Source organism: Sebastes fasciatus, chromosome 12, assembly GCF_043250625.1.
Source record: "Sebastes fasciatus isolate fSebFas1 chromosome 12, fSebFas1.pri, whole genome shotgun sequence".
NCBI lineage: Eukaryota > Metazoa > Chordata > Actinopteri > Perciformes > Sebastidae > Sebastes > Sebastes fasciatus.
Genome location: NC_133806.1, coordinates 5,124,276 through 5,144,697, shown reverse-complemented (window position 1 = coordinate 5,144,697; position 20,422 = coordinate 5,124,276). Strand labels below are relative to the sequence as shown.

Below are 20,422 nucleotides of genomic sequence, written 5' to 3'. Positions count from 1 at the left end.
CTCACTATCATATGTCTTAGATTCAATTACAATTTTATATAAATAAAATGTTATATATACATATTTTTTTTAATATATTTATATGTATATATAAAAGTTTTTATATACACATATATATATATATATATATATATGTATGGTGGAGGGAGCTTGAGATCTAAGAATTTCCTTGCCAACGACTGCTTCACTGCAATTGTTGTATACATGACAATAAAGACTGCAAGACAAAAAATAAACACATTAAAAAAGGAGCGATAACAACAAATAGGTCATTTCATTTTTAATAATTAAAAGAATTGTTAAATTCAACATAACATAGCTGTCAAATTTCATTGCCAACGTAAATCATTCACACATGTTTAGAATAGACAAAACTATTAAATAAAAAAAAAAATCAATTTATTGGATTGAAAAAAACATTTTATTTGGCTACTTATATTTTATATCTTATATTAGATTTCACAGATTATTTTGCAATATATTGCAGAACCCAACATTATATTTAGGCACTACACTGCTTGTGTGGAAATTCACAACATTGTTATTGTGAAAGGGTTTGATTCATCTATGAATCCCATTAAAAACAATTCCCTGCAATGGCTTTTAACAGTTTCTATTGAGTATAACCACAAGAGTATCATCAGGGCACTGACGCTACACAGAGACATGATTTTATAGTTTAGAACAAAAAAAATCAATTTGGGTGCAAGTTCATTTACGTTTACACTGTTAGTCGACAGGAAATCAACTTGAATAAAACCGGTTTGCTGAGAAGGTTAATTCTAATGACACGGTCTATACTAGGAGTGGGTGATATGAATAAAAACCTGTCATGGTATATGTCATTTTTTAAGGCGCTGAAGTAATTCTGGGACTTCCATTGTAGAACAATTTATATATTAAAACAAATCAGATGTAAATGACTGTTTTAGCCAATTCTGCAAATGGAAAACCTGACAAATGTACTTGAGGAAAATCATGTAAACCCAATATCAGCCTGGCAACACTATCGGCACAACAACCAGAGATATTAAATGGATATCTACCTCAACATAGCAAAATCTCTGCCAGTTGGAAAGTCTCTATCCTCTCACTATGTATAATGTCACATTGTTCAAACCTCCTCCACAAACACATATACACAAACTTGGTCCTACAATCCAAAAACGTTCACTTTCTCTTAGGCAGCAGTACCGACCATACAAACAATATTCAGCACTGGGAAATACAACGTGTCAAGAACCTGCCAGGGTAAAAATCTTACATGAAGAGATAACAGAAAGGAACAGTGTGTAGCATTTCGGGGGATCTATTAGCAGAAATGGAATATAATATTCATAACTATGTTTTCATTAGTATATAATCACCTGAAACTAAAAATCGTTGTGTTTTCGTTAGTTAAGAATGAGCTGTTTATATCTACGTAGGGAGCGGGAGTTTTTATGTTACCTGAAGGACACCGTAGTTCTCTGACACGCTTGTGAAACTGCGGTAACGTGAGCCGCAGAATGCGAAACCATGATACGGCCAGCCGCCGTCTGACTTCCGTTGCTCCTAAAGTAGTGTTATTATGGTAAGGATGACCTCTGAGAGAGGTGAACTGCGTTACCACGGTTTTAAGATATGATAGACTTTATTGTCCCGAAGGAAATTTGGACACATACATGCGCTTGGCGGCTCACGCTACCGCAGTCTTGGAAAAGGAGGAGTGAGCGGAGGGGTACTCAGTTGGTTGCAATCTGTAACCGCACCACTAGATGCCGCCGAATCCTACACACTGTACCTTTAAATAAATACCAGGCAAGAGGAACATGTGGAAACAAGCTGAGAGCACGGAAGGCCATCATCCAATCTACTGCAACAACAACCTCATTCAAAACTCTTTATCTAACTACATAAATACAATCTGTTAAAATTAAATAATGGGAAAATGAGTAACAATTAAAAGTTAATTCCTTGGTAACCTCAGGCAGACAGCACTTGTCATGTCAGAAATCATCTCTGGCTGCACTTGCAGGAGTAACTCATTGGTTGGGGCAGTGATAGTCGTGGCGTCAATTTCACAGTAGCAGTACTACCACAGCATTTAGCATCGGACCAATTCTGTTAGAAACCAACAACATCCTTCCTCAATCTCCCCGTTTATCCTTCCTATGATTTACAGATCAGCTGAAGAGATAACAAGTGATTGTGACACCGCTGTGGCTATCTGGGTGTCAGGTCAGACTTGATGTAGGACTGTGTTCATGTACTAACTTCTTTAAAATCTCCCACGCCAGTCCCCAACTCTACCAGTCTTCCACCCCTCAACCACAGAAGTGAGTTAGGCCAGCAGTCTCTCGATGGCAGCGTTGACATCGCCTCCAGTAGCGATGAGCGCCCGCAGGTTGGCTTGGCGGTCGATGAAGCCCATGGTGCTGAGCTGGTCGAGCTGCTGCTGGAAACGGACCTCCGGGGTCTGAAGCTGTGAGGGAGGAGACTACACGTAAGGTCAGATACTGCTCATTTACAGAGGTGGACGTCTTTTTTTCAGATTCTGATTACAGATTTTATTTAGTGAGTGAAGAGACTCCACCAAATGTTTATTTATATCATTTATACCAGTTGATTTTGACACCGTTGCTTTTCCAAATATAATCAAACTGAAATCAAGCACTCTAAGCAGTAATTCACCTTCAAAACCAACAGAAGAACAATTCATTCAACGGTCATTAACTTACACTTTCACCGATCGTTTAAGCGCTTTTATCATTTACATTGTCTCTGACACTTCATCTTCTTTCAGTAATTACATACTTATATATTTCATACTATCTTATCATATTAATATTATTCAAAAGAGCATTAAAGCCATATACATATTTAATGTCAATGCCAATCAAATTTACAGATAGGGTTAATTATCTATTGGTCTCAAAGAAAAAGACTCGGTAAAAACTGAGTATGTGTCTGGACCGTGTACGGTCAGTCTGTGAATTTCTTCATGTCTGTAAAGTTAAATCTAGCGGTACATGTCCACCAGGTCCGTTGAGGACTCTAGGGGATGCGCTGCTCCGCTCAACTGGCCGTTCCAAGCGGTGACTTACCTTTCATGGCACGTGATTGGTTCCTGGTTTTCTGCTCACCATTTCAAACAGGAAACAACATGGCGGCCTGCTCGTAAATGTTCTGTTATTCTGTCTAAACAATCCACCAAAATCTACTTCTGAAAACATTTTAAGTGAGAAATAGTCTACGCCACTGCTGAATCTTGTTTCATTTTAGAACTATATCGCCTAGTTTGACAGCTTGGTCTAAGTTTCGTGAGCCGGACGCGTCGCGCTGGACGGGCTCATTTGCATAAAGGACTGTTCCTGCCTTTTCATTTTGAAAGAGCAACAGCCAATGAGGAAACTCCAAAACACTCGGCCAACCAATCGTGTAACTTCATCACTCAGTCAGTCAGTGACTGACTTTTTGCGTTTGTAGGGCTGGCCCTCTGCGGTCCAGCCAAAAAGACTAACAATCCCAACAAGTTGTTAAGAGGTTGACATGAGAAAAGAAGAATCAAAACTGATGGAGCTGTAACATGCGTCTAGTTAACGAGTTTCACCTGCGTGACTTTAGAAAACAGGTCAATTTCAAGCAATTAGATGAAACTTACTGATGGCCCTCCGCCTGCAAACATCTGTAACATCTGCTGCATGAGCTGTTGCTGAGAAGGACTGGTGGGTAAGGAGGGACTGGATCCTGTTGCCATGGCAGGAGGCTGAGGGCTCTCTGGGGGGATGCCGCCTCTTGTGGCTGGAGGAACTGGGAGACCTCCAGGAGACAATCTAGAGAGGGGGAAAGAAACGTCAACAATCCAGAAAACGGTGGCAATTCCTGTGAATTTCAGCTAAATACAATGTGACTTCAAACGACCACTACCAATACTTACCAACTATTAAACAGAACTCACACAGTATATGTGAATCTGTTGGGTTAACATATTATGCTTCTTTACAAATACAACATTTCAATGACTTATTCTAAGCTTTTGTGATCTTTTTCTTTTCATGATTTAAATCACGAAAGGAATTTCGATTAATTCCGAGTTAACCTCCAGTTTAAGACATTAAACAGGGTTAAATTATACAATTTAGAGCAAACATCCTGTACCTGGACATGAATCCCGGGGCTTCCGTCTGTAAGGTCTGCATGCCCTGTTGGATCTGTACGAGGGCCTGCATGGCTCTAGGGTTGGTCATCATAGACAGCGTTTCAGGACTCTGCATCTGCTCAATGACAAACATGACAAGTTAAGTCCAAACCCAACAGAGTCCCCGAAGTCCTGAGAGATGATAATTTATGTTGTGCACACAAGATAACAATTCGGATGTCTGCATCCGTTCTCCATAGAGCACTATTAACCCTGGGGATGCTCTCAGGGTTACTAAGCGCCCACTCCTGGTTACTCATCATCTCTTGCATCATTGATTGGCTTCCTTGCCAACTCTATGGTCTGTCAAGGGACGAGAGGATTCAAATGGCAAAAACAAAACACAGTGAGAGCTGAGGAAGAAGCAAGTCAGTCATTCTGGTCAGAAGCCATCTGTGTCAAACCTCAAGCTGGTTGGGAGCTCCCTGTTGCAGGATGACTAATGTCTCACTGTACTGTTGATTTCCCTCTATATTCCAGCACATTTCACCAGATCAAGTTGTACCTGGGATCATATCACTGAACATTCACTGATATTAAACACAGGGTTACCACGGACACCAGGGGAAGACCGGAGGCGTAAGCATATGGGTGTTCAGCCAGGCATATTAAATGTACACAGAAACAAACATTCATTTGATGCTAACTCTTTGAGGTTGACTTGGTGTTTCAGGGCACTATCATGAGCAACTGTGCACTGACCTGTCTCATGAGCTCAGGGTTGTTGAACATGCTGGAGACGTCCGGGTTCCGTCCCATGAGCTGCTGCATCTGAGGATTGCCTGCAAACATCTGTCTCATCAGGTCTGGGTTGGACATCATGTTCTGCACCATCGGGTTGCCCATCACCTGTGACAGCATCTGCGGGTCGGACATCAGCTGGCTCTGCACCTGCTGCTGCATCTCCATGAAGCTGGATGAACGCATGCCCATACCTAACAAGCCGGACAGGTCACCGAGTCCACCTGAGGGGGAGGAGTAAACCTGGAGATTAGTTCCTTGCAGGTATGTGGACGTGTTGTTGACAGGGAACTTATATTTTGCTATATAATTCAATTGTGTTGGTCCTCCCAGATGTATATACCCAAATATGTTTTTAAGTTTCTACATTTATGAAGGTTTCTTGTCACAAGTCGGTGTGGAAATGCAGTTGAAAGTTTGGATTGATTTCAAGTCTGCAGGAATCCTGCATTCATTTTCAGTCATATAAATAACAAGCATAACTTCCCTAACTTCTCCTCTTCCTCCCAATTACGGGAGCTGCCGTCTTAAGATTTTGACGTCATTTGGAGGCAGAGTCTGTGCAGTAGTGATCAAGGGGGTAGAGCCACCAACCCATCAAGAGCCGAGCACGGCCGCAGCTTGTTAGCGAGCGACTCACAGCTGCCAATCATGATGTCTCACCCCCCTTTTTATAGCATCAAATAACTCATTAAAACCAAACTTATCAGAAAAATCAACACTTGAAAGTACATCAGCGTGATAAGAACTACCTAAAATGACAGAAACCATCTATGGAAAAAAGGTATTTGATGTGTACTTTGACGTTTCAGTTTGCCCCATGTCCCATCCACTAACATGGAGCAGGCTGAACCTCTATGAAACACTGTATACGCCTATGGCTTTGTGTATGTGGTGTTTTGAGTCATTAATTTTTAATGCATGGCGTATAATGTGTATAGTGTCTGATGTACATTTCACATGCTTGTTGTAAAGGCTCACTAATTCCCTATGGTACACTGATGGTTTCCATTCATGCCATCAACAATTACTTACAGGAAAGGAGAAGAGACTGGTGGAAAAAATAAGACGAGAGGCAAATGGATTCAGATGTCCTTTGCAACCCTAATTACAACTTCATAATCTATGTGATAGGATCACAACAATTAAACTCACTGCGATGCAAAAAGCAAGCAAGTCATTTTAAAAATGTATAGAAATCTTACTCATTGCATTAGCAGGTTGTGTTGTTGTCTGACTCGTGCCACCTCCCGCTCTGCCTGTTACAGTGGCGTTGTTGCTGCTGCTGTTATTTTGAGGTGTTGCAGAACTTGTCTGAGATGAGCCGTCACCCGTTGATCTTAGGAGAGAGAGAGCAACCATCAAATAAAACTCTTACCAGCTTTGCCTCTTAACCTACACACACATCTTTTAATGAATTGTACTTACTTTGGGACAGTCTTGATGACAAGATGAACGGTCAACCCGTCTTTGATACCGTGCTGCTTTAAGGTATCACCATCCTTCAGAATCTTTCCAGCAAATATCAACACCAGCTGGTCCTCCTGGGCCTCGAACTTTTTTGATACCTCCTGTTTGAACTGGACAAATGAGACAAGAGCAAGTGAGCAACTGACAATGAGCACGATATGGGACCTTTAAAGGAGACTGTATTGAAGTTGTAAATTAATATGAATATACAGGGACAGTAAATTGATGTGTCCTACAACTTTAAAAACAGGTGTCATTTACAGGAGAGAATTATTATGATTATGGCGTAAAATAGTCAGAAGTGGTGAGTGAGTGATTATCAGTAACGTTACTTCGACTTGTTTAACTAACAATGTTGGTCAACAGCACCCCACCCAGATAATATCAGCGACCTGTCAACCCAGATAATGTAAGATAAGTCGTTATCACTTCAGACCAAACTGAACAAACAATATTTCACTGCAGTTTCTTTTTTCTTCTTTTTTTTAAGTCCCCATATTACATTTTATTGTGGCAACTTTTTTCTTTTTTTTTTTAAGTTGATCCACAGATTCTATCCAGTGAAACATTTCTTACAAAAATCAAAGAGTGACATATGTAAATTGTTCCTTCTGCAAATCACATCCTGAAACTTGCTCTCATTTATTCTGGTCCTGTAAATTTACATGTGAATTGTGGAAAGATGTCAATAATTTTATACTTAACATTTTCTCAGATTTTGCACTGTACTATAAAAAAATATATATTTGGCTGCTATGATTACAGTGACTAAAGACAGTAATGCATTTTTTCTTATTAATTTAATTTTAATTCTCGCAAAGTTCCACATTTACAAGTGTAAATTTACCCCCCAAAAAAGTCTAATTTCTTTGTATTTATGAAAGAAAAGGAATTATTTGTCAACAATTTTTTTCTCACATAACAAAAAAGCAATGAAAACAATGAATGTATGCAATATCTTTAATGTTTTTAAGTGAAATTATTGTCATACACGTGGTCTTTTTTATTATTATCTACTTATTTATTTATTTTTATTGTGTGTATTTTTTTATTGTATGTTTGTTTTGTTTCATTTCTGTTGTCCTTTTATGTTTGGCACAGCTCTTTGTTTATGTTTTTGCTATGCTTCTTTTGTATGTAAATAGTTTTAATGTTTTCTGCTGTTACTATGGATACTGTCATTTTGAAATAACAATAATAAAAAGTTTCAACGTTAAAATTATGTAACTGTTAATGTCACATTTAGCTGGCTAACTCTCGCGATACTTCCACAATTGCAACATCATCTCGTTAGCTAGCTAGCTAGCTAGCTTCCGGTTTCTGTCGTTAGTGAATAAATATTGATTTAAACGTTGATGTCACTCTGAGGTAAACATTTAATCACTGCACACAGACAGCAGCCTTCCGTGAGATCACTAAAACACCTTTAAAGACGCCTCCCGCGGCTGATTAACAGGTGAAACACCGTTTCTACCTGCTGGTGAGGAAACGCGTCATCACGGGACGGTTAGCTTCGTTTCCGGTGTTGTTGATTAAAAAGGTCCGTTAACTCACCTGAGAGACTGAAGCGTCCTCCGGTATAGAGATCTCCTCCTTCCCGTTGGGTGTTTTGACGTTGACCACCATCAGAGACGCTCCCGGAGCCTCGTGTTGATCCATGTTGTTGTTGGAGTCCTCAGAGAACTCTCTGCTGCTGCTCTCCGCCATCTTTACTGCTGCTTCTTCTTCTTCTGGGGTTCTGCGTCACTTCCGGTTGAGTCGACGCTGCCACCTAACGGCCTTCTTCTTAATCACATCTCACACCTGCAGCTCCGGAGCCACATGGTGCTCTTCAGCTCTGGAGCCACATGGGGCTCTTCAGCTCTGGAGCCACATGGTGCTCTTCAGCTCTGGAGCCACATAGGGCTCTTCAGCTCTGGAGCCACATGGTGCTCTTCAGCTCTGGAGCCACATGATGCTCTTCAGCTCTGGAGCCACATGGTGCTCTTCAGCTCCGGAGCCACATGGTGCTCTTCAGTTCTGGAGCCACATGGGGCTCTTCAGCTCATGGAAATGAAAAACTGTTCTTTATTTACATTTTCATTTTTATTTATCATTGTTGTAGGTCTGTGGTACGACGGAGTATTAGGGCCACATTGAGGAAAAAAAATAAATCTGAGATTTCGAGAATAAAGTCACAATATTATAAAGTAGTAATTTTACGTGTTATTTTCTTTTTTTCTCGTAAAGTTATGACTTTATTCTCGTTAAATTACAACTTTTTTCCTCATAAAGATATGACTTTATTCTTGTAATATTATGACTTTTTTCTCGTAACATTATGACTATTTCTTGCAAAGTTATGACTTTATTCTCGTTAAATTATGACTTTTTTCCTCGTAAAGTTATGACTTTATTCTGGAAATCTCAGATTTTTTTCCCCTTCAGTGTGGCCCTAATACTCCGTCGTACATTTGCTGAGATTTCGAGAATAAAGTCACAATATTATAAAGTAGTAATTTTACGTGTTATTTTCTTTTTTTCTCGTAAAGTTATGACTTTATTCTTGTAATATTACAACTTTTTTCTTGTTACATTATGACTATTTCTTGCAAAGTTAAGACTTTATTCTCGTTAAATTATGACTTTTTTCCTCGTAAAGTTATGACTTTATTCTGGAAATCTCAGATTTTTTTCCCTCAGTGTGGCCCTAATACTCCGTCGTACATTTGCTGAGGTTTCGAGAATACAGTCATAATATAACAAGAATAAAGTCAAAAGTTTATGAGAAAAAAGTCAGAATTATAAAGTAGTAACTTTATGAGTCATTTTATTTTTTTCTCGTAAAGCTATGACTTTACTCTCGTAATATTACAACTTTTTTCTCGTGCACAACAAAATGTGAGTCGTAGTCCCTTTATGCGACACTAGAAAAATAAGAAGCTCTTTTGTATGGTGTGGAGTGTGGAGGATGAGGTGGAGTTGAGGAGTCTCGCAGCCAGAGGAAAGAAGCTGCTCTGTAGTCTGGTGGTACGGCAGCAGATACTCCATCACTTGCCGGATGGCAGCAGGGTGAACAGGCTGTTCACAAGCCGGGGTAGGTATTTTCTTTTAATAATCTTTGAACTCTGCGCAGGCACCTCACCTCACCAATATCACTGATGTTCTAGAGATGGATACCGATGAGGTTCTGGGCAATTCCATAGCGATTCTTGAGTTCTGCCCTGTTTACCTTAGGTGATAAGCTTTTATTTAGTTATTGCTGGCAAACGTTGAATATAATGTCACCAGTTACGTGGTAAAGATGACAGCTTGGTCATTGTTTTTTTTTTGTTGCACTGGTGTGGCTGTTTGCATTCAAGATAATTCCCGTTAGAAATCAAATCTAATCTGACCCATTTCTTTTTTAGGGACCCGCCTTAAAACACCACAATCTGCACAAACATGTTAGATTGTCCAACACCAAGAACAATCAGTCTGAATTACATAACTGATACATTTTGTGGTCCACACCTAGAATTTTGCAGATAACCAAGCCATATAAATTTGGGTTTTTATTGTTGAGCCGTCCACATTCTGACCATTGGAGTGGTAAGCAGTGAAATCCTTCTGGCTGTAAGGTATTGTACAACAAATGGATTAATTTTAGCTGACACTGTTAATTAAAACCTTGGGAAATTGATCTGTAATTTATTCATGCATGTCTTTTATTCAAAGCTTGTGATTTTCATGTGATATTTTTGTAATTATTTACTAGATTGCTCACCTTTCTGCAAGAATGAAGTGTCTGCTTTTCCACTCTATCTTGCTTTCTGTCACGTAAGTATAATGTTTTGCAAGTTAAGTTCAAGAATAGATTGTTTTTAGGCTGCAACTTGGAGTTATTGTAACGTCACAAAATCTCGTTTTAAATCATCAGTTTTTTGTGCCATGGAAAAGACCAGTTCTTCAATGACGAAGGAAACCTCATACTTCCGGGGACCTACAATATTCCATGGATGGCCGGCATTGAGAATTTCCGCACCCTCTCTCTCATCACCCTCCCCGGTGCCCATGACAGCATGTCCCTCCACGGAGGTCCAGAGGCTGAATGCCAGGCCTTGTCCCTAAAGGATCAGCTCAGGGCCGGCATTCGTTTCCTGGATCTCAAAGTGTTCGGACTGGGCAACACCCTCTATGTCATGCACGGGGTGATGTACCAGCACACCACTCTCAAGGACGTCCTAGACACTGTCCGAGCCTTCCTGTCAGAGTTTAGGACTGAGGCTGTGCTCATTAGAGTCCAACCAGAGTCTTTTGAGAAGAAAACTGTCAATGAAATGGTGCAGAGTCTGATTGGCAATGACCACCAAGTCTGGGTGAACTCTGGAATGCCAAATATGGGTCAGGTCAGGGGGAAAATAGTCTTCTTGCAGAAGAGCACCTTCACAATAGGAATTCCCCTCATAGATACAGATGGGAAAGGTAGCTCCAAAGTTAGCAACGTTAAAGATAAAGACAACAGAATAATCAAGCAGCTGAACCAAGCCACCGAGGCTTGTGGAGGTGCTAATGCTGTCTTGACTTACACTAGCGGCACCGGCCTTGGTACGTTCTGGGGAATGTTTCTGACTCCAAAAAGAGTGGCTGAAAAGGTAAACCCATGGCTCAATCAATACCTCAGGCAGTTTTATCCCAATCAGCCCAGACCATGCTTTGGTATCATTGCCATGGACTTCCCCGGCATTGACCTCATTCAGACTGTTATCAATTTAAACTGGTGGTAATTATGCACCATGGTGTGTTTGAGAGGTTGAGGGTTTGAATCTGATGGATCAATATGAAATGTTTCCTGTATCTTTTCCATCACTGATCACTGTACACACTCTGGTGACATATCTGGAAATACAACATGTAATCTGAAAACTGACACTCTCCTTCTCTTTGTATCCTGAACTGTGTAATTTTGGAAGCAATGGCAGTAACATTTTGTGATCATGACAAAAATAAATTTCATTTTATTGCCTCCTCGTTGATCTGAAGCTTGTGCTGCTTAATGATGTTTCTTTTTTTTGTACATAGTTATGGAATGAATACTCAGATATTTTATTTTAGATAAAAGTAGCAGCAATATAACAATGTAAAAATCCTCCATTACAAGTAAAAGTACCGTAAAAGAACAAACGTATTATTAGTATAGCAAAATGTACTTTAGATATCTAAAGGGAAAGTACTTGTTATGTAGCCGAGTGGCTGCTCTCAGTGTTATTATATTATTATATTATTACCACACGTGTAAAAAGCATTTTAAAGTTGTAGCTATTGAGGTTATTTTAACTACTTTATATACTGTTGGGTAGTTTAAGCTCCAAAAATGATATTTAAACAAACTAATCATATGTTTTGTATTTAAAAAATAATTTGAGAAGAAGTAACTTTAGTTATTAAATACATGTAATGGAGTAAAGAGTTTAATATTCCCCTCTGAAGTCAGAGTATACAGAGTTTAATCAAGTAAACTATCCAAGTGTCCCAAAAATGTACTTAAGTATAGCACATTACAGTACTATATAGTAGTATAAATGTACTTACCTTAAATGTTACTTCGATTCAATTCAATTCAATTCAAGCAACTTTATTAATCCCTCTAAGGGCAATTGGTTTGGAGCAGCTTGTACATAGAAACATAAAAACATAGATAAAAGATATAACACACAACGATTACTGATGTAAATTAAACTAACTAATGAATAAACAGACCGAATAAGAACAATAGAAGGATCATTCTAATAAGGGATGAAAGAATCTGTGATGGTCAAAGGATAAAAGTCCGTAAGAAATACAAAATCTATAAGGAGCATTCAATAATCTGATTGCAGATGGGATAAATTATTTAGAAGAGTGGTTAGTTTACTTCACACCACTGTGTAAATATAATGTTTCAGATGCTTTCATTTGATTTTGATCAGTAATCATATTATAATAACTTAAAAAAAATCTAAATGAATAAATACTTCATCATGGCTCAGGAGTAAGAACACATACATACAGCATATATTATATATTATAATATTCTATTACAGGTAAACTGACAGGATGTTCACATCAGCTGGATTGACACTGCTGAGCAGACTTTAATCATTTTATTTAACTTTTATTTGTCCAGAAAAAGCATTTAGAAAAAGAGGAATATAATGACATTTGCCAGTTATAGTAATCTCCTTCAACCCACACTTCTCTTTATAATTATCATTCATATGTCTACACAACGAGCACAAACTGATTACATTTCTCAGTACCACTTTTCAGGTTTAATTTAAAGTACAGAGCAGAAATATAACAAAATATATCAGTCAAACGTTTTGATTAATTTCACTTTTTAAACGTGGCTTCATATCGTAAAATAGCAAATAAAAACCCTATCAGCCCATCGATGTGTGTGTCCGTCACACAGATGTGCATGAACCTCCCTTTTACCTACAAACACACTGATAGAAATCAAAAGGAACAGTTTTTAAAAACATCCACAGAGAATGAAATGGAAAGCAGCATATACAATTTAGTGCAGGTTATTATCAAAAATAATATAATAAAATATAAGTGCAAAATATTTGTAAGCAACCCTTGTAAGAAAAGACCCAGACGTTTGGCAGAGACAGCTGAATTTGTGTAAATCATTGACGTTACAGTACATACAGTCAACGGTATAAATGCACAGGATTATAGTACCGGATAACTGACAGCACAAAGCAGATTTTAGGCCGCGGGGTTACTGGTGACTTCCTCCAGCAGTGGTTTGTAGAGTTCTGGGTCACCAATCTTCTAAAAGAGGAAAATAATATCAGTAAAGCTTTATCGTTAAACAACATGTTTAACAATAAGATGTGATTTTGGAAAGTTTACCTTCTTTTCTCCGTCCTCACGGCTCCTCAGAGCCTTGATCCCCAGGACGGCAGAGCTGATGACGAGGCAGAGCTCCAGGGCTGACAGGACAATCAGCACAGCATTCATGCTTCTCAACAGCATCTGGCAGGACACAAAAACATGTTTACTTTAAAATATTTAAACACATTTGTTCTTACTTTTGACCCATTTCCTTGAAATATGTCCTATTTTTTATGATTTCTGAGCCAAAGGTGACGTCTTTTTATTGCTTGTTTTGTCCAAAATAAAAGTAATTAGGGAAGCACTGATACCGATGTTCAGACAAAACTCCAACACAAACTACACGGAAGCACCAAAACCACAAAGTTATATCTAGTGAAGCCCGTCTGTTAATCAGTGTTGGCCGCGGTCGGAGGACGCGGGGGAGACCGTAGCTTTGGTCTCCAGGGCCGGAGTCTCTGCTGTATTCTGCTCCTCAGCCTACCTTCACTCCCACACCGCGCTTGTTCTCGCTATTTCGCTCCACTCTCACGTGCATGCACGCACACTCCACCCTGCAGAAGAGTTAGTTAGCCTATGAGAATATCTAGTGAATGTACAGTGGACGTTTGTGCAGAAATAAATGCTGCAGCTCCTCCAGACCAACAGAGGTTTCCCGTGTCTTGTGAAGTGACGGGGCTCCGCAGTGAGAAACGTTATCGCCTCCGACCAAAACTCCGGTGTCTCCCCTGTTCCCTCCGGCCGCGGTCGGGAGGCTGAGGCAGGAAAAGCCAACACTAGGATCAGCATTGATTCATGGAGAGACCTTCGTCTGGTCAGCTAACATTACTGCCAAGCAGCTGAAATATAGAGTGATATTGTGCTTTTAGCTGACGTGTGTCTCCTCACTGTTTTGAGCGATGCTCGTTCATGTCTATGTAGAGGGAGCACAAGCGCCAGCAACAGGACGCTGACTTTCATTGACTTAACGGCCACAGGCGTCACTGTTAACAAGCATTTCTGATTCTTACAAACATTCCCTTTAAGTTTTGACCAACTTGTTGCTGCATTAAAAAGGTTTACAGTTGAACTGCATTTCCTGTTAATTTTGGATTTTTTACCAGGTTGTAGGTGTACAATTTATTATTTGAATAATAAATAACAATTCAGTAAAACATATTTATGCAATTATTCGTTACATTTTGTTTTAAAGTTAGGAAAGCAATGTTTAAGTCAAACCTGATGTTGCCTTACAAATAAAAGAATGATCCTAGTCACTTAATTTTTTGTTAATGGACTAATTAATTCATCGCCAAATCAATTTATCGCTGTTTTTTATTCATTCGTTTATTCTCTGTGAAGCCGGTTGTAAACTCATTCTGAGAGGTTCTTGATAATAACCTAGGTAAAAGTCTGTGAATGGTAATCACAGATGGTTACTTACTGTAGACAACATCTGTAGAATAATTAAAGCTCTCTATTCTCCTCTCATCAGCTATACAACTTGCATATTTACGCTGAGATGACATTTTCCACACTTACCAGAACCAGTTCTTTGCCCTCAAGGCATTTCTCCTTCATGATGTCCTCCCTAGGAGGTGGAGTCGTAGTAGTGTGTCTGTAGCCTGAATAGTAATTATAATGATCATCGTCACACATCCACCACATGTATATGTTTGCCATATTGATGCTGTAGAGTACGATGGCTGCAATGGCTATAGCAACTCCCGCTAGATTCAGGATCACATTGAGGATGACCTAAAATAAAAGAGACAAAAACACACCAGACAATAAATCCTCATGGAATTTAAAAAGCAACAACTATCTCACCCTCTACAGCCGGCTGCTATTTATGTTAAGAACACCAGCAACTCTGCCAAAGTGCCTTGGAGCAACACACTGAACCTACATTCTGCCCTCTCCAATGAAAACACATACAGTATACTGTACATGTGAGACAATGTGGGGGTGTATCTTTCATCGCTCGCTGTGAGTGTGTGCGTGTTTGAGAGGGAGAGACAGAAGGAGGGGACAAGAAGGTGGACTATTGCATGCAATGTTTCGGTAAGTTATTAATATTACAGTAATAATTTAAATATCAACGTTATGAATGAAGCTTCAAACTATTCGGTAGGCGACAGCCCTGACACTATTTTGAATTTGACAAACGCGTAATTCGGACCGACCAGTCTATCATTTTATTTTTTAGACCGCTTCTTCATTTAACTTATTTTCAAGTTATGTCAAATGTTGTCTATTATATGGCTATTTAAAACATAATATGTCCGGTAGTTTGGAATAATAACCCTGCTACCAAGTACCAAATGCTCCTCCAATTTATTTGCCTTGAAAGAAAACAAGAATACATGAGGACGATAAAATGAAAGAAGTCCTTTTCAGATAACATGAGGATGTTATAAAGCTGAACTACTCACCAGACATGGACTCGGGCACTTCTCAGACAAAATGCAAATAGTGCCAAACAGCATGAACTAGAGAGAAAAAAGACAAACAAATATATAAATAAATATAATATATATAAATAATATAATATATAAATAATATTTTCATTATTATTTTATGTTATGCCTCTTGACCTTTGCACTGTTTACTGTAATGCAACAAAACACCAAGACAAATTCCTTGCACGTGCAAACCTACTCGGCAATAAAAGTGTTTCTGATTCTTAAGATCTGTTAGGTGGATCTCCTTGGAATCAACTGAACAGCCCAAATAAAGTTGTATTTGACTTCACTCTAGCTTTGGGAGAGGCTTGGGAGTATACAGATGTACATTTTTTAAGGGAAATTCTGTTGGACTGTTGGATCTGACACAAATAACAAAATTGCATTAGCTTGCTTACCAATCCTCCCAACCAAAAAGGAAACAAGGTACTATCCATTTGATACCAAGAGCCACTTCGACTGCTACAGAGGATCGCTCCAAGGCCGATGTTGAGCAACCCAACCATGATGTGCAGAGCCTGCGGAGGAGGAAACACAGCATGAACAACAAACACCTGTATAGTATAACTACAGTCACCAGGTGACACGGTTTAAGTTCACTGGAGAGCAACCCTGTGTTGCAGAACATATTGTTATTGGACCACTTTCTCTCATGGTTTCATGGTGTTTTTAAAAACAGAACTCTACCTACAAAAACTCTCTTAAAAGATTTGACTGTAATGTGATTACGACAATAACGTGCCGCTTCTGTCAGAGATCAACTATTTGTTTATAGTTGAATTATTCCACCAAAACAAATTAGTTACTCAAAGTTGAAATCAGTGGGGAAAGAAAAAGTACTAAATAAAACATGCAATATGTAGCATACAAAAAAAGCTTTAAAGCAGAAGTTCACAGAGCAACTTAAAACATAGTAAAGGTTGTAACTCACCCCCAGAACGGACTGAGAATTTCTCTGGACCCTCCTCAGGTGCTGAGACACAGAGCAGAGCACGGGGCTGTAGCAGAGGCCTTTGAAGATTTGGCACAGTGGAGGACAAAAACTTTGGGGGTCAGAGGTCAAAGTGATCACAGTGATCCCCTCAGCCTTGGTCATGGTCACAGACATCCTGCCCGCTCCTGTAGACTGAAAGAGACAAGATAGCACAGAAATGTTTAATTTGATGTATCAGGTCACGGTTTGCTGAAACTTAACGTTAAAGTATGTGCAATTACTGTCTCCACGTTGTTGAACCTGCCAAAGTCAAAAATGAATAATAAATAGATAAATGACTCAATAAATAAATAAACATGCCAATAAATGTACCAAAAATACTCTTAAAAATAAATGTAGGCATTCATTAATTGATAAAAAAATTACATAAATTGATATTTCTGTTTTAATTTGCTTCTTTATTTATTTATTTATTTATTCACCTTTGTATTAATTCCCTGATATATCTACTCTTCTAATGTAAATATATTTATTTATTTTTGCATTTATTTATTCATTATTTAAACTGTATGTATTTATTTATGTATTTATTTGCATCCCTCCCCCTATTTATTTCCCAGAACTTATTTCTGTATTCTTTTCTTTTACATTTCTTTATGCATTTCTGCAAATGTGGGGGTGGTCATTAATAAATAAATGCATACATTTAAAAGCTAATAAATAAATAAAAGGGAAAATCGAAAAATTGAAGAGTAGCTAGAATTAATACAAAGGTATAAAGAAGCAAGTTAAAAGATAGATATCAATTTATGTAGCGTTTTATCAATTAATTAATGCCTACATGTATGTTTAATATTATTTTGATACATTTAATGGTTTTGTGTTATCCCCTTCGCTGCTGTACACTGCACATTTCCCCACTGTGGCACTAATAAATGATCTAATAGACTAATATCTGATCTTATGTTATATAGAAATAAAATATTTCTACAGGTTCTACTTCATATGTAACAGCAAAACCTGACAGTATTGTTCCAAAAGTAAGGAATAAAATGTGTTTATAGAGTTTAAAAATGGTATGACTCATTTTGAATCATGTTTTAAAGAGTTATTTATAAAATGTTGATGAATTATTTAAAAAAGTAAGTATTGTAGTGAAATATCAATATATTAATTCCCTGATGTATCTACTCTTCTAATGTAAATATATTTATTTATTTTTTTGCATTTATCTATTCATTATTTAAACTGTATGTATTTATTTATGTATTTATTTGCATCCCTCCCCCTATTTATTTCCCAGAACTTATTTCTGTATTCTTTTCTTTTTACATTTCTTATGCATTTCTGCCTCATTATGCAAATGTGGGAGTGGTCATTAATAAATAAATGCAGAAATTTAAAAGCTAATAAATAAATAAAAGGGAAAATCAAATTGAAGAGTAGCTAGAATTAATACAAAGGTATAAAGAAGCAAGTTAAAAGATATATATCAATTTATGTAGCGTTTTCAGGTGTAATTTCATTCATTCCCACTGTACAATATCATTTTCCACTTGCGCAATTTTGTTAATAATCTGTTTATTGTCAATACTGTATATACTGCTCCTATTTTTATACTTCCTTCTATTTAAATGGTTCATATTTTGTTACACTTTTTTTTAGCTCTTTTTTACTGTGATAGCTGATGCATCTTGTTTTCTGTACTATCCCCTTTGCTGCTGTACACTGCACATCTCCCCACTGAGGGACTAATATCTGATCTTATCACATGGTTAAGATCACATCTGCCTGTTTTACACTCTTTGGCCACCAGGTGGTTTCGTGTTCACATGAAGCAGAAGAAGAAATGAACCCTTTTCTGAACCAATTTGCTGGAAAGCTTCATGAAGCTTCAGCTCTTCATCACTACACTTGATGAGCTCTGGATGTCTTTCATGTATGAGTTCAATTATATAGCAGCACAGGACCATGTACATAATAAGGATTGCCTAAAATTGATTCCTCTACAAGCTGAATCAAACATGACAAAAGGACTCACCTGTTTGTGTCTGTTAGAGTTGAAGATAAACCTAAATGACTGTAGTCTACCTGACAGAGTCTCTGGCTGGTTGTTGCGCAGTTATTGTTGGAAAAGAGGAATAAGGAGGATATCCGGGTAGCAACCTGTTCCCAGAAGTACCTCCCATCATCATCTGGGAGATAAACAACCTTAACCCTTTGCTGATCATTCAGCTGAGCACAGATATACATGTAGCCTACTCTCTATTGATTTTTATTTATGGGCTATTTTTTACAACCTAAAACATAGAAAATGGGGCAGTGACATTGATTATAATTTTATGGTTTTATTGTTTATATTTATTTTATTTATCATCATCATTATAGTGTTTATTTTATTTGTATTAAAATGTCATTATTTTAATACAATCTGTTTATTTTGTGTAGTTTCATAATTTTTATTTATTTATTTTTTACTTTTATTTCCTTGTATTTTATTTATCTTTTATTATCTTAAATACCCATCTTTTATTGCTATTTAGTCTGGCTTTTATGTAGTGTTTTATAAATGTATAACTTTATGGTTTTATTGTTTATATTTATTTTATTTATCATCATCATTATAGTGTTTATTTTACTCTATTTTGTTTAATCAACATTTTATTACTGATCATTATTATCTCTTTTATTCTATTTTATTTGTATTAAAATTTCATTATTTTAATACAATCTGTTTATTTTGTGTAGTTTCATAATTTTTATTTATTTATTTTTTACTTTTATTTCCTTGTATTTATTTATCTTTTATTATCTTAAATACCCATCTTTTATTGCTATTTAGTCTGGCTTTTATGTAGTGTTTTATTAATGTATAACTTTATGGTTTTATTGTTTATATTTATTTTATTTATCATCATCATTATAGTGTTTATTTTACTCTATTTTTGTTTAATCAACATTTTATTGCTGATCATTATTATCTCTTTTATTCTATTTATTTTACAATAACAATTTTTTTACAATTTTTTTTCACAATAACAGGGTGGGGGTATGAAATGATAAGTTGAAAGGTGTTTTAATGATACCGATAATATTTCTATGTATGGGCTATTTTTTTTATAACCTAAATCAAAGAAAATGTGGCAGTGACATGCGAGAGCCAGAGCCAAAGTTTAGAGGTCCAACTTCACCCAAAACAAACACATTTTTTTGTACTTTGTACTACTAACTTTTTTACTGCCTTTTTACTAACTTGTTTTGCACTATGAGTGCACACTCGGTCTGTGAAATCTTGCAGATGCCGTTAGGAGCACCGAAGGACAACGGAGGACACAGAGGAACCTGATGTTTTTCAGATTACCTGCCTCATGTACTACTGTCAGGATATAGCGACCGTTTTATAAAAATAACTTTTTTTTAATCCTATTTGTTCCATTTCTATCTACTGCTGCTTTAAGTGCCCTGCTCTCATAGACAGCAGCTGGACAGCAGACCTCAGATCAGCTCTTACTGCTTGTTTTCCTCCGGTCTGTGAAATCTTGCAGATGCCGCTAGGAGCACCGGAGGACACAGAGGAACATGATTTTTTTCAGGTTACCTGTTTCATGTACTACTGTCACGATATAGCGAACGTTTTATAAAAATGGTTAGGGATTCATATATATATAAAACTTAAAAAACTTTATTACAGTCGTCACATACATACATGTACACTGCATTAGACCTATATACTATATACTTAGACTATAAACTGTGTTACCTTCATCACAATGATCAAATGTTTTGCGGCTCCAGACAGATTTTTTATTT

General features: G+C 37.4%; 3 protein-coding genes across 8 annotated transcripts; 1 reads left to right on the top strand and 2 right to left on the bottom strand.

Annotated features, from left to right (window-relative positions):
* Positions 1–265: 265 nt before the first annotated feature.
* LOC141778478 (ubiquilin-4-like) lies at positions 266–8,138 on the bottom strand. Of its 2 annotated transcripts, none has more exons than XM_074652766.1 (7): positions 7,946–8,138; positions 6,350–6,501; positions 6,127–6,260; positions 4,883–5,145; positions 4,141–4,256; positions 3,644–3,815; positions 266–2,479 (listed from the first exon to the last, which is right to left on the bottom strand). In XM_074652766.1, exons 1-7 carry the CDS (start codon positions 8,096–8,098, stop codon positions 2,324–2,326), a joined length of 1,146 nt encoding a protein of 381 aa, XP_074508867.1. In that variant the 5' UTR covers positions 8,099–8,138; the 3' UTR covers positions 266–2,323. The 2 variants fall into 2 exon arrangements, with proteins under 2 accessions (XP_074508867.1, XP_074508868.1); XM_074652767.1 differs by having other exon boundaries at positions 266–2,464.
* Positions 8,139–9,174: 1,036 nt separating this feature from the next.
* Positions 9,175–11,385, top strand: LOC141778479 (1-phosphatidylinositol phosphodiesterase-like). 4 transcript variants are annotated; one of them, XM_074652770.1, is made up of 4 exons: positions 9,175–9,467; positions 9,781–9,985; positions 10,128–10,189; positions 10,290–11,385. In XM_074652770.1, the coding sequence occupies exons 3-4, from the start codon at positions 10,149–10,151 to the stop codon at positions 11,134–11,136; spliced, it is 888 nt and encodes a 295-aa protein (XP_074508871.1). In that variant the 5' UTR covers positions 9,175–9,467; positions 9,781–9,985; positions 10,128–10,148; the 3' UTR covers positions 11,137–11,385. The 4 variants fall into 4 exon arrangements, with proteins under 4 accessions (XP_074508871.1, XP_074508872.1, XP_074508870.1 ...); XM_074652769.1 differs by having other exon boundaries at positions 9,179–9,467; positions 9,888–9,990; XM_074652768.1 differs by having other exon boundaries at positions 9,179–9,467; positions 9,781–9,990.
* A 1,092-nt stretch (positions 11,386–12,477) lies between these two features.
* LOC141778481 (membrane-spanning 4-domains subfamily A member 15-like) lies at positions 12,478–18,813 on the bottom strand. Of its 2 annotated transcripts, none has more exons than XM_074652772.1 (7): positions 18,654–18,813; positions 16,610–16,804; positions 16,077–16,196; positions 15,649–15,705; positions 14,756–14,971; positions 13,253–13,375; positions 12,478–13,171 (listed from the first exon to the last, which is right to left on the bottom strand). In XM_074652772.1, the coding sequence occupies exons 2-7, from the start codon at positions 16,784–16,786 to the stop codon at positions 13,106–13,108; spliced, it is 759 nt and encodes a 252-aa protein (XP_074508873.1). In that variant the 5' UTR covers positions 16,787–16,804; positions 18,654–18,813; the 3' UTR covers positions 12,478–13,105. The 2 variants fall into 2 exon arrangements, with proteins under 2 accessions (XP_074508873.1, XP_074508874.1); XM_074652773.1 differs by having other exon boundaries at positions 12,478–13,168.
* Positions 18,814–20,422: the final 1,609 nt, after the last annotated feature.